We start from the raw sequence: 12,066 nt of genomic DNA on the forward strand, positions 1-12,066 counted from the left end.
TCTGGGCTGCTCCAGGCTGGGGGGCATGGGAGAAGCTGTGTTTGCTCTGGGTTGGTTGTGTGGCGTTGGAAGAGGAAGGATTTGCTACAGGCTGGGGTGGGGAGAAACAATGTTTCCCGGGGATAGGGGCTACCAGGAGCAGCTGCAGGGGGCTGAGGATGTGTTCCTTGCTAAGACAGATGAGGGAGAGGCCAGTGACTGCCGTGGGGCACAGGAGCTTCCTGAAGTTTGGTGCTGAGACAGTGTTCACTGTGGGAAGGAGTGGGTGTGGGTCAGGGTTTGCTCTGCATTTCTGAACTGTGCCCCTCTGCCCACAGCAGCAGCATGAGGACCTGTCCGCTAAAAAGCTGCGGCTGACCAAGCCCAGCAAGTCAGCAGCTCTCCATGTTGACCTGTGCAAAGCTACCTCACCCGCAGATGCCTTGCAGTACCTGCTCCAGTTCGCCAGGAAGCCTGTAGAAGTGGAGAGCGTGGAAGGGGTTGTCAGGATCCTGCTGGAGCATTATTACAAGGTGATGAAGCTGGGAGCCAGCTGTGCTTCCAGAATTCTACTTCTGGTCTTGCTTTCTTGGGGTTGGATGTGGAACAGAGTCACAGGTTCTTCCTGCTCCTGACTCAGTTCCCTACAGCCTGGGATGTTGGAAGCCCTGTGTGAGAAGAATGAGTGACAGTAGTCCTTTACCCGAGTGATTCCTGATTGTGTTACTTGGTCATTTTGCTGGTGGTTTCAGGAGCTTGTGACAACAATGTGACTATGTTATCCCTGCAGATGGCCTGCGTGGTTAGTCTTAAATTAACTTAGCAAGGGACACAAGACATGACAAGGAGTTTTCCAGGGAACCCGGCTGTCCAAAGCTGGCTCAGCTTTATCTGAATCCTTCCTGACTGGTGTTTTCTTACCTTGCTCTTAATTTCCTGTTGCAGTGGAGAAACTTTTTAGCTATTGTTTATGCTGCAAACAAAGAGCTTTTAAAATTGAGCTTCTGAAAAACTATTCAACAAAAGAATCTTAGTAGCAGAATAACAAATAAATAACAGAGGTAATATAATCTTTTTAATATTCAGATATTGATCCTTCCCTTGATAAAGCAAAACTTTATTGCATCTGACAAAGCTGTACTGTCGGCTGAAATATATGTCATAAATGTCCTTGTGCTATTCTGTCTGTCTTTTTACAATTGAGTCTATTTTGCTTTAAACTTACACTAAAGCTCTAAGCTGCATTTTATCTATTTGTGTACTCTGCCTGCTTTGGCTTGTGTGTTGAGACCGGTTTACGTTTTTTTGATGGGAACTTATTTTCGTCATTGGATGGGTCTCCACTCAAAACAGCATACAGCTGAAGGAACCTAACTTATTTCTTATTCTACAAAAAAACTGGTTCCTGATCAAATAATGCAATAATAAGAATGAATGTTATTTGTGGTTGAAGTTTGTTTTGTAGCCTCTGTTAGAAAAGAGACTCTTAAATCTACAGATGAGGTCATGTTTTTAGTGCACAGCCTGCTACAGAAACCAGCTTTTAAAAAGCGCTGCAGTCCTGTAGCTGATATTATTTTACTTAAGGACAGCATTCTCTAAAGAACTGGTTTCTTAGTATCTCCGGAAAACTTGAACTGATCTTTCAGAAACCTAACCCTGAAAACTGTAAACATGGTGGAGGTTGCGTGATGATACATTTGTTCGTAGTGTCATTGTTTTGTTTAAGGTGGTGCTGCAGCCTCCTGCTCCTTCATCCCTTTATATTATGGTAGGACAGTCCCCAAACAGTCCTGACAGCCTCTGAAATGCATCAGAAAAATAATCTGGCTGTTCCTTTTTTTCTCCATTTTCTCACCCATAGTTCCCATGGCCCTGCTGACAGTTGAATCGACACAGCTGAACAAGGGGCATGTTGTGATGTGGGGGGCAAAACCAGGGGGACAGGATCCTGTAAGCTGGTGTTGCTGTCAGCAATGGTGTGTCCTCAGTGGCCAGAGGTGATCCTGAAAGTCCCTTTCTGATTCCTGAGGGTGGTCGGGACGAGGGGTTAGAGCCACCTTCACTTACTGGTGTTTTGGTTGTGAAGATGGCAATCAGACCTGCAAACTAAAAGGATAACTTTCTCTAATTTCCTGCTCATGAACCATTAGAAGGAGGGGAAAAAATGCCCTCTGGGGTGGGAGGCTGCTTGTAGAAATTTTTTTATGCTGAGGGTGGTGAGACAGTGGCCCAGAGAGGCGGGAGATGCCCCATCCCTGGAAACATTCCAGGCCAGGTTGGACGGGGCTCTGAGCAATGTGGTTGCTCTGGTTGAAGATGTTCCTGCTCATTGCAGGGGGTTGGACTAGATGGCCTTTAAAGGTCTCTTCCCACCCAAACTATTCTGTGGTTGTAATGCGATAATAACACTGCAGACATTATTCATAAGGCTATTAAAAGTGCCATTAGAAGTGTCCTTTTGAAATCATTGGTTTCTTCTTTATTCATGGAAAGGATTGTCCTTTTATTAAAAGAATATGAGTAATGGAGAGTAAACACCAAATGTGTAAACACCACAATACTGTGGAAGTCCATGCATCCTACCACTGATGTAAGTAGTCCAATGACAGTAACGGTTGTTCCAGCACATAATTTCAACCCTGAAAAGAGAAAATGCTTCTCAGCTCAGCTGAGAAAGAGATTACTCCCACGGGTATCACATTCGTCGTGTGTGTGTGTGTGACACTGAAGTCTCTCCTAAACACTGTTGAAAGATGTAAAAGTTGTAACTGTAGCTCTTTCAACAGGTGCAGAAATATTAATATTTGTAAATGTAATATTACTGCACCTCTGTGTTCAGTGTTGTACAACTGTTTGGTAAGATCTAAGTATGGAATCCAGGCATCTTTTTGTCTTTCTAACCCTGTATTGCATATCCTTGGCAATAAGATGAAAGAGAGAGTAACGACCAGAAGTCTTATGTGCACGAGTCTGTAGAAGACTCAAAATAATAACTCTATGAAATGCATGAACTTTTAAAATGAATTTAAAATGAATGCTAATTTGTGAAGCTTATTTATGTAATTATCTCCTATGCCAGCTTTTGCTGTTGCTTAAATGAGTAAAAGTATGCAGCTAACATATGCTTCTATTTTATTGGGTTTTTTACCTTGCTGTGTTGGGGTTCTTTCTTTATTTTTCCTGTTAGATGGACAGGATTCTTTCCCACCATTAAGAGAAACAGTTGTTTTCTGTAGCCTACAGACCCTGCTGCTTAGCAGAGGTCAAGAGACCAGCAATCTCAGTTCATCTCCTAAAATCCTCCTATTTGTTCATTAAAAACTTGCGAAGATATTAACATCAACAATGAATTTTCTGGCATCTTGAAGACATGATTTATTTAAACTTTAAATTTTCAAACAGTATGAAGGTAATTTTGAGGAATTACGAGTAAAAGAATCATTTTGAAATGTACTGGAAGCTGTCACATAAACATTCTGGTATGATTAATTTTCTACGGGGTGTACTGTGCGCGTATGGAGGAGGAAGGAGCCTGACAGTAAAATTCAGACCCTTGTGCTGAATTATATATGGGTCCTGCCTACGTGTAGTGTTCCGTGCTCTTCAAACTCAAAAATGAATGAGGGTGTGTGTTGTTTCCTTCCAGGAGAACGATGCCTCTGTAAGATTGAAGATTGCTTCCTTGCTGGGCTTGTTATCGAAGACTGCAGGATTTTCCCCAGACTGCATTATGGATGATGCCATTAACACACTTCAAAATGAGAGTAAGTCTCACTTTTCAGGTGGTGCTTGAGATCAAGGCAGAACCATGCTGGCTCTTAAAAATTTAGGACAGTGGCAAGGCCCTTACATCTGAAGTGTATAATTGGGAATTGTTGCTCAGAGTACTTGCTTTCTGCTTTTGTGGATGATGACAGACAATACCATGTTCTGAGGAGGAGAAAGATGTTCCTCAGACCTGCTTGCTGTATACCTTTGTTTTAAGGGAGCGCAAAGTTTGCCTTTGCGTCTCCATGTCAGAGCTGTTGCTTCTGAAGTGCTCTGTTCTAGAGGACAGTCTTGTTTCTTAACGTGGAATGTTGTTTGAAAAGGAGGTTTTTTTCTTGCCATGCTGCAGGCCAGCTTGTCCGAGCTAGTGCAAGGAGGCATTAGTTTATTAGCATTGGATTTGTAATGGACAGTAAAATACAGGTTGTCCTGTTTGTGGCTTCATTAAAGTCCACTTGTATATTCTATGTTATATTCACAGTTTGTATGTGCTTTACTTGATTCAGTGTAATTTTATTTTAATGTCATTTATAGAGTCATGGAATGGTTTGGGTTGGAACAGACCTTTAAAAATCATCTAGTCCAACCCCCCTACTGTAAGCCGGAATATCTTCCAATAGATCAGGTTGCTCGAAGCCCCATCCAACCTGACCTTGAATGTTTCCAGGGATGGGGCTTCCACAACTTCTCTGGGCAGCCTGGGCGGGCATCTCACCACCCTCAAAGTGAAAAATTTCTTCCTTATGCTCAATCTAAACCTACCCCCTTTCAGTTTAAAACTGTTGTCCCTTGTCCTGTCACTACAGGGCTTTGTCAAAAGTCTCTCTCCATCTTTCTTATAAGCCACTTTTAGGGACTGGAAGGCTGCAATAAGGTCTCCCTGGAGCCTTCTCTTCTCCAGGCTGAACAACCCCAACTCTCTCAGCCTGTCCTCACAGCAGAGGTGCTCCAGCCCTCTGATCATTTTTGTGGCTTCCTCTGGACCCACTCCAGCAGGTCCATCTCTTTCCTGTGCTGAGGACCCCACAGTACTAGACGCAACACCGCAGGTGGGGTCTCATGAGAATGGAGTAGAGTGGCAGAATCACCTGCCTTGACTTGCTGGCCACACTTCTATTCCTGCGGCCCAGGATGTGGTTGGCTTTCTGGGCTGTGAGTGTATATTGTTGGCTCATGTCCAGCTTTTCACCCACCAAGTCCTCTGTAGGGTTGCTATCAATCCCTTCATCCACCAGCCTGTGGTGATACTGGGGGTTGCCCCGACCCGACTGCAGGAGCCAGGTTCACACAGACCCACTTCTTGAGTTTGTCGAGGTCTCTCTAGATGGCATCTTGTCCCTCAGGCATGTCAACCACACCACTCAGCTTGGTGTCATCCACAAGCTTGCTGAGGGTGCACTCAATCCCACTGTCTATGTCATTGATAAAGATCGTAAATTGTATTGGTCACAACGTGGACCCTTGAGGGACACCTGTCATTACTGTTTCCACTTGGACACTGAGCCATTGACTGTAACTCTTTGGATGCAGATATCAAGCCAATTCCTTATCCACTGTATAGTCCATCCAACAAACCCCTGTCTGTCCAATTTAGAGGTAAGAATGTCATGGTGGTCCGGGTGAAGAGTAGGCTAAACATGAGTCAGCAGTGAAGGCTTGCTGCGTACAAGGCTGTATCAACAGGAGTGTAGGCAGCACGTTGGGGGAAGAGATTATTCCCTTTTACTCAGCACTGGTTAGACCACATCTGGAATACCACATCCATTTTTGGGCTCCCCAGTGCCAGGTAAGTGCTCGTAAGGTTGGGTGGTACTGGGCTTGTTCTGGGCTTTGAAAGGAGAAGGCTTCAGGAGGACCTTGCAGCCTGGATGAGTCTGTGATTCTGTAGCTGGTGAGGAGCTCAGTAAAGAGGTACATATCCTTTCACTGTTTTGTTTTGCAGAGTCTCACCAAGTCCTTGCTCAGCTGCTGGACACCCTGTTGGTGATTGGCACAAAACTCACAGAGAATCCATCTGTCAGGATGAGACTGGTAGAGGTAGCCTGCAAGGTAAGGCGGTCTCTCTGGGGCAGGAAACTTTTATCACTGCCACAGGAAAAAATACGTACTCAGTGTTTAAATTATTTTAATATTGCTTAACAAACTGTTACAATATTAATATTTTTTAACTGCTAGGAATCTTAGTAGGATTAGTTGTTTTGAAGGGGTGAAGGAACAATAAGAATCCAGTTACATCTGGTTTTGTCTTCTGTTCCACAGCATCTGACAGATTCTTCTCATGGTGTAAGAAATAAATGTCTTCAGTTAATTGGCTGTCTTGGACCAGTGGAAAAAGGTGTTGCAAAAGAAGTTGAAAGCCAGGCTGCCAAAGATGTCCAAAAGATAATAGGAGATCATTTTAATGACCAGGACCCTCGTGTTAGGACTGCAGCTATAAAAGCCATGGTAAGTGTTGCTGGTATGGTGGAATAAACTGTTTGGGTTATATAAGGAAGCTGGTGGGAGCTGCAAACTAGTCCAGAGAGGTTTGATTTATAGATTATTTAATTAACTTAGTGGAAGTCCATTTAGCACATCAAAATTACCTGGAAAAATAAGCTAGGTCTTGAAATATGAGAATAATGTGAGATCTCAAAGGGCATTTTAGTGATTCATAGCAATTTCTTTCAGCTGAAGAAGCTGTTTAATTTGTTGACTTTTTTGACTGTATGTAGGCTCTTGCTTTTAGTGAGAAATCTGTATTTCTTGATTCAACATTGGTTACCATAATTACAGTTAGCCTCTAGTACTCCACCACCCCACAGAGAGCTGCTTATGACAGGAAACCTGTGTGACAAGTCCAGAAAAAAATTTTTTTGCTTGTTTTTAAACAACGTTTATGTTTTGCCCCATGGTCACATTCAGTAGCATTCTCTAACTGTTTATGAGGTGCACTGGTTTTCATGTGGGCTGGAGCGTGGGGACCCTTCAGAAGCTTTTAGCTTTGCAGAAATGCAAGCAAAGAACGAATTTTGCTTAATGTGAGTTGCCTGTGAGTATGTGGGTATACAGAAGCTTCTCTATTACCCTTAAAGTTTATAGCAGCATCTCATCTAACATGATGGCCAGCAAGGGTATTTGAAGTAAGGGCATTTGAATTAATGATATTAAACTCCAAAGAAAGAAGCGGGATGCATTTGAGGGGAATCAGGTTGCACCTGAATCTTTCTGGGATCTCCCTCTGCCGGAGGCTGTGCTCATCCTTCATTTTCATTCCATTCTGATTTTTGTTGGTACAATTATTTTTTTTAAGTCATTTGAGTGACTTTTACAATGGCATCCAGCCAAATCTGTAGCCAGACTTATGACCTTGAATTTATAATTACAATGCAAAGACAACTGTCTTTCTGTGATTTGAAGCAAGGAAACACCCCAGGTAAATTCAGGGTCTCTAACCACTTCTAGGATTCTTGATTGTGCTTTTTCTTGCTACTGGGTTTGTGGGTTTTCTTCTTGAATTTTGTAACTGGCTTGTTGCACTTTGAAGAAGTGGATATAGAAAAGCAACAGTTTCTTCTTGACCGTATTCAACCAGATACTATCCCTTTGTCTGTAAGTCAGATTCATGATACTACTTTATTCCAGATAGAAACAATGTTTGGTAGGACAGGTTTTGCTATTCCTCTGTTTTGATAATGGAAAAGGTTTACAGGGCATGAAAATTCATTTGCAATGCTACTTCTGGGTCCGTGTTTCAGGAACGGTGTTAAATTAATTATTTTAAAGTTACCTATGTCTATTGTAGTTGAACATGGCTAACACCAGACAGTTGTTTGAAGGTTGGGAGAATGGACAGATACTGTATTTATATAAATTGTATTTTCCTAATCAAAGTATGAATGACTGTGAAGTTTAAAAAAATTATACTGAAATCAAGGTTATTAAAATACTTATGTCCAAAGTAATGAAATATTTTAATTATAGCAACAACCAAGAAATGCAAGCAAGTTTACTCAAAGCAGAAAAGACAGTGGTGAAAACTTAGTGTCGCTTAAACCTGTAGTTATACTTTCTTGTGGGTTTTTTGTTTGTTTGTTTGTTTTTTCCTGTAGCTGCAGCTTCATGAAAGAGGATTAAAATTACAGCAGGCTATTTACAGTCAGGTAAACCCTTGTATTAATTTGTATTTATTTTGTACTTGTTTGCATATCTTGCTTTTTTAGATTCTGTGACAATGTGCTTTGAGGGGTAGAGGGTGCTGGACAGAGGTGGAGTATTTTGCACTTAGGATGCCTAGATTCCCTATTGCCCTATGGCAGTGGAAATAAAAATCTGTTCTGCATCTTGTTGTGCTTAAACACACTAAAAAGTATAATTTGATTGGAATATATTGTTTATTGGGGGAGATAATAATGGGAATATGTGATTATTACCGTCATCTGGCAATCTTGGAGTCTTAGACCCTTGTTTGTTGGAGAGTGCAGGTGAAGCCTATGTTTGTTATGTCAATAAAGTTGCACAGCTGAAGCCTGTCTCAAATTAGTCCTACTACAGATTCACATTTTGTGCTTCCTGCATAGTGCAGGCAATTCTGGAGTCCTACAGCATGTGCCTGATTGACTTTATTAGGACTAGTCTACCTAATTAAACTTGGAAGTACCGGGGACTAGAAGGGAAGACCAAGTTTTATAATCTGTCCTAACTGGTTCATGGTAAGGATGCTAATTGCACTGTGGGAAGTGAGTGACAGCTCAGGTGGAGATGTTCCAGGTATCCTGGACTGTGAATCTTCTTCCAGGCCTGCAAGCTGTTGGCAGATGATTATGAGCAAGTGCGCAGTGCTGCAGTTCAGCTAATTTGGGTCCTCAGCCAACTTTACCCTGAAAGGTATGTACTGTATACAAAATGGCTCAAAGTATTGGCATAGTAATTATCCTGATCTTGAGAGGTTTGTGCTAGTAAGTCTCAGGAGTAGCTGCTAGAAAACTGATGCATGCGGATTGCTGATACCTGACAAGAATGTACTGATCCAGATGAAGTTTTGGTTCCTGATACTTGTTGCACATCCGTAAGAAGTCAGCGTAGTTGTTTCTTGCTTGATGCCATCCCACGTGACGTAAGATCAGCATACTGATTTATGTTTCTCTGTGTTAGCATCGTCCCGATTCCTTCTTCTAATGAAGAAATTCGCTTGGTTGATGATGCATTTGGAAAAATTTGTCACATGGTTAGTGATGGTTCCTGGGTTGTTAGAGTACAAGCTGCTAAGTTATTGGTAAGTTGCTTTCTTTTCTGTTTGAAAATAGTTCATCTTGTGTTACTTTACCTTTCGCATATATTTGAAAAGAAATGGGAGGATGTTTAAAAACTGTATGGGTAAATTTCTACCAAAATTCTGAGAAGAAATGAGAGGGGTTGAGGCAACCTAAAAGTTTCTCAGCTGAACTCTACAGTTGAGAGTAGAGGGTTGGGCATCCCAGAAAAAAATCAAGTACTTGTCATAATTCCCTCCCCCTACTTCTCCAGCACAGGACATGTAAACCACCTGCGCTCAAGAAAGACCATATTAACCTCAGTGGGAAAATAAGATGTTCTGACCGTCTTAAGTAAAATTCTTTAGACTCTGACATACGGTAGTGTCAAGCATTGTATGAAGCTATTGGAATGAGTGGATAAGATTGGACACCATGTTGGGATAAATCAGGAAATTACACAGTGTAATTTAGAATAATCCTGTTTCTTCCTTCTGATATTTTTTTTTCTTTTTTGTCATTTAGGGTTCTATGCAACAAGTTAGCTCCCATTTCTTAGAGCAGACCCTTGACAAGAAGCTCATGTCAGATCTGAGGGTATGTAAATGTTTGCGTTTGTTTTTACTGTGTGTAGTGTACTAAAATCCCACAACAGGTATGTTAATGTTTGAGTGTGTTTGTTTACCGTGTCCTTGCCTCAGGGCTGCTGAGAGTGAATTGATGACGACAGGTTTTCTTTTAGATTAAAGTCAATGAAGCAATTGCTAGTTTTAGATTTCATTAGCTGAGCATGTAATAAACAGCTCTAGGCTATTCAGGTTTCATAGATGAGAGGTAAACGTTTGTGTTCTTCTGGCAGCCTTTTGGCTAAAAGCTTTATTTATTGTGTACGGAATGATCTCATCCTGGTTTTGGGAGCAAGCTTATGGAAACATCCTGCAAGATCTCACCAGTAGACCTAGACATTTCAAGAGACGTGGGTAGCTAACGGCTGGGACTCCTGAGCCCTGAGAGCAAAACTTCTCACTAAAATTTCTTTCCTTAAGCAACTCGCTTGAGGTATTACGTTCGGTTTTTCTGTCTACAAAAGAGCAGTGAAGCTAGAGCTGCTAGTTTTTGTGGGCTGCTTTGTCAAGTCTATTAAAGAAAGTGCTGCCTGGCTTTCTTTACGGCATGGGGAGGAAAAGAGGGCAAGCACGGTGAATGAATATCGCGTTTTACACATTGCTGAACTCTCTGTAGTATTGATAGTCATTAAAGTATTTAATGGCAGTTTAACGAGTTGAACCGCAAAGAGATAGCATCTGTTTTTGCAGGTCAGTTATTGGATACTTAACTAGACGGGCCTTTCTTCTGAGCCGGTTTGGCTGTTCTTATAAAGAATGTCTAAGGATATGTTAATTAAAATATATTAGTTATTATCCTTTCCCAACATCAAAAGTACAAAGAGTTACTGGCAATTAGAAATATTCATAGAAGAGATGGCGGTATTTGCTTTTCTTAGCATTTGCCTGTCTCTGTCAATGTCTAAGCCTCTAAGTACATCTATTTTCAAATCCAGAAAAAACATTTAATATTTGGTTCGGTCGTATTTAAAATTTACCATGGTTGTAACTGAAAAACTTGTTTGGATAGAGGAAGCGCACTGCGCATGAAAGAGCCAAAGAACTCTACAGCTCCGGGGAGTTTTCAAGTGGCAGAAAATGGGGAGATGATGCTCCCAAAGAAGAAATCGATACAGGTGCTGTAAACTTGATTGAATCGGGAGCTTGTGGGGCCTTTGTTCATGGCCTGGAAGATGAGATGTATGGTAAGTGTTAAATTATTATGGAATGATTAAAGGAGGAGATGTATGCTGGCTAATAAGCTTTTTTGGTTGTTTGGTTTGTTTTTTCTGGGTTTGTTGTTTTTTTTGGGTTTGGCGTTTTTTTGGTGTCAAAATAGATCGCTTGTGTTTTTTCTGGGTTTGTTGGGTTTTTTGGGGTTTGGGTTTTTTTTGGTGTCAAAATAGATCGCTTGGCTATTGTGTGTTGTTTTTTTAACGACTTGTGGACTTCAGGGTGGTGGGGTTTTATTCCATTATGATCTCTGATATGGCATTTGTTTCAGCTGCCATACTGTTGCACGGAATTTTGGATAGAAACGTTCCATTGAGTAGCCAAAACCAAATAGCTTCCTATAAATGGTAAAGTTTTAGTAAAATATCTGGTAAGAAGTGGTTGCTTCTGTTATTCAGAAAGCCACTGAGATTATTTGTTTGTTGGCTTAAGTTTAACAGTTGCATGTGGTTCTAAATTGGCAACATTAGTTGCTGCTGTTTGAAATCGGTGTTTTCTCTGCAGGAAGGAAAGTAAAAATTTGTAGAACTTGTTGTTTAAAACATGACACCGTGTCCGTGGAGTCCAGTAATCATTCATTTTGTAAACATAGCAGCTTCCATCCTAACAAATGTCAGAACTAGTGGAGACAAACCCACATATTTTTCAAAATATTTCAGAATCCACCAGTTCCAACAAACAGAAGTTTTCTTTTCCGAATTTCCAACCCAATTTTATCCATAGCAATTTATGCCCGTTTGTTCTTAGCCAGTGGTAGGTTTCAGATTAAGTAGTTGTTTCTCTCGGGGATTGGTTTCCCTAATGAATTAATAGACAGCTTTCGTTTTGCACGGGGCTAAACAGGCTGGGCTCCTTTTAGTCTCTGCTGTTATAAAAGCTTTCCTTTTGGCCGGCTAGAACGCATTGTTCTTGAAAATTGGTGACTGGATCTGTATGTTTTCAGGTACTTAAATTTCAGGTGAGGTCTTGCTTATATCTTTAGCAATGTTCTTGATAATTCTTTTTCTTTAATGGAAATACCGATGTTCTGAGGTCAGATTTACCTTCAGTGGTGCTATTGTATTGGTCTCTTGTGGTCTCCCTACAATGGACTCGGAGGCCATAGTCTCTTTCCAGCAGATGATATCTGATCTGTTCTTTTAAAGAAGATGAATGGATGAAAAGAAGATTATCAGAAGTAGTCAACATGGATTCACCAAGGGGAAGTCATGTCTGACTAATCTGATAGCCTTCTATGACGAAGTAAC

The 12,066-nt window shown here is 41.3% G+C and overlaps 1 protein-coding gene across 1 annotated transcript in view; it reads left to right on the top strand.

Moving 5' to 3' along the window:
- Nucleotides 1–179: 179 nt before the first annotated feature.
- Nucleotides 180–12,066, top strand: part of INTS4 (integrator complex subunit 4) — a 37,063-nt gene continuing 25,176 nt past the window's right edge. Inside the window, exons 1-10 of the mRNA XM_009881254.1 lie at nucleotides 180–251; nucleotides 318–512; nucleotides 3,629–3,746; nucleotides 5,693–5,799; nucleotides 6,010–6,195; nucleotides 7,842–7,892; nucleotides 8,528–8,616; nucleotides 8,884–9,004; nucleotides 9,507–9,578; nucleotides 10,617–10,791. Of these exons, the coding sequence (XP_009879556.1) occupies nucleotides 180–251; nucleotides 318–512; nucleotides 3,629–3,746; nucleotides 5,693–5,799; nucleotides 6,010–6,195; nucleotides 7,842–7,892; nucleotides 8,528–8,616; nucleotides 8,884–9,004; nucleotides 9,507–9,578; nucleotides 10,617–10,791 (1,186 nt within the window). The remainder of the gene's footprint in view (nucleotides 252–317; nucleotides 513–3,628; nucleotides 3,747–5,692; nucleotides 5,800–6,009; nucleotides 6,196–7,841; nucleotides 7,893–8,527; nucleotides 8,617–8,883; nucleotides 9,005–9,506; nucleotides 9,579–10,616; nucleotides 10,792–12,066) is intronic.

This window comes from Charadrius vociferus, unplaced genomic scaffold (assembly GCF_000708025.1).
Source record: "Charadrius vociferus isolate BGI_N301 unplaced genomic scaffold, ASM70802v2 scaffold1, whole genome shotgun sequence".
NCBI classification, from domain to species: Eukaryota; Metazoa; Chordata; class Aves; order Charadriiformes; family Charadriidae; genus Charadrius; species Charadrius vociferus.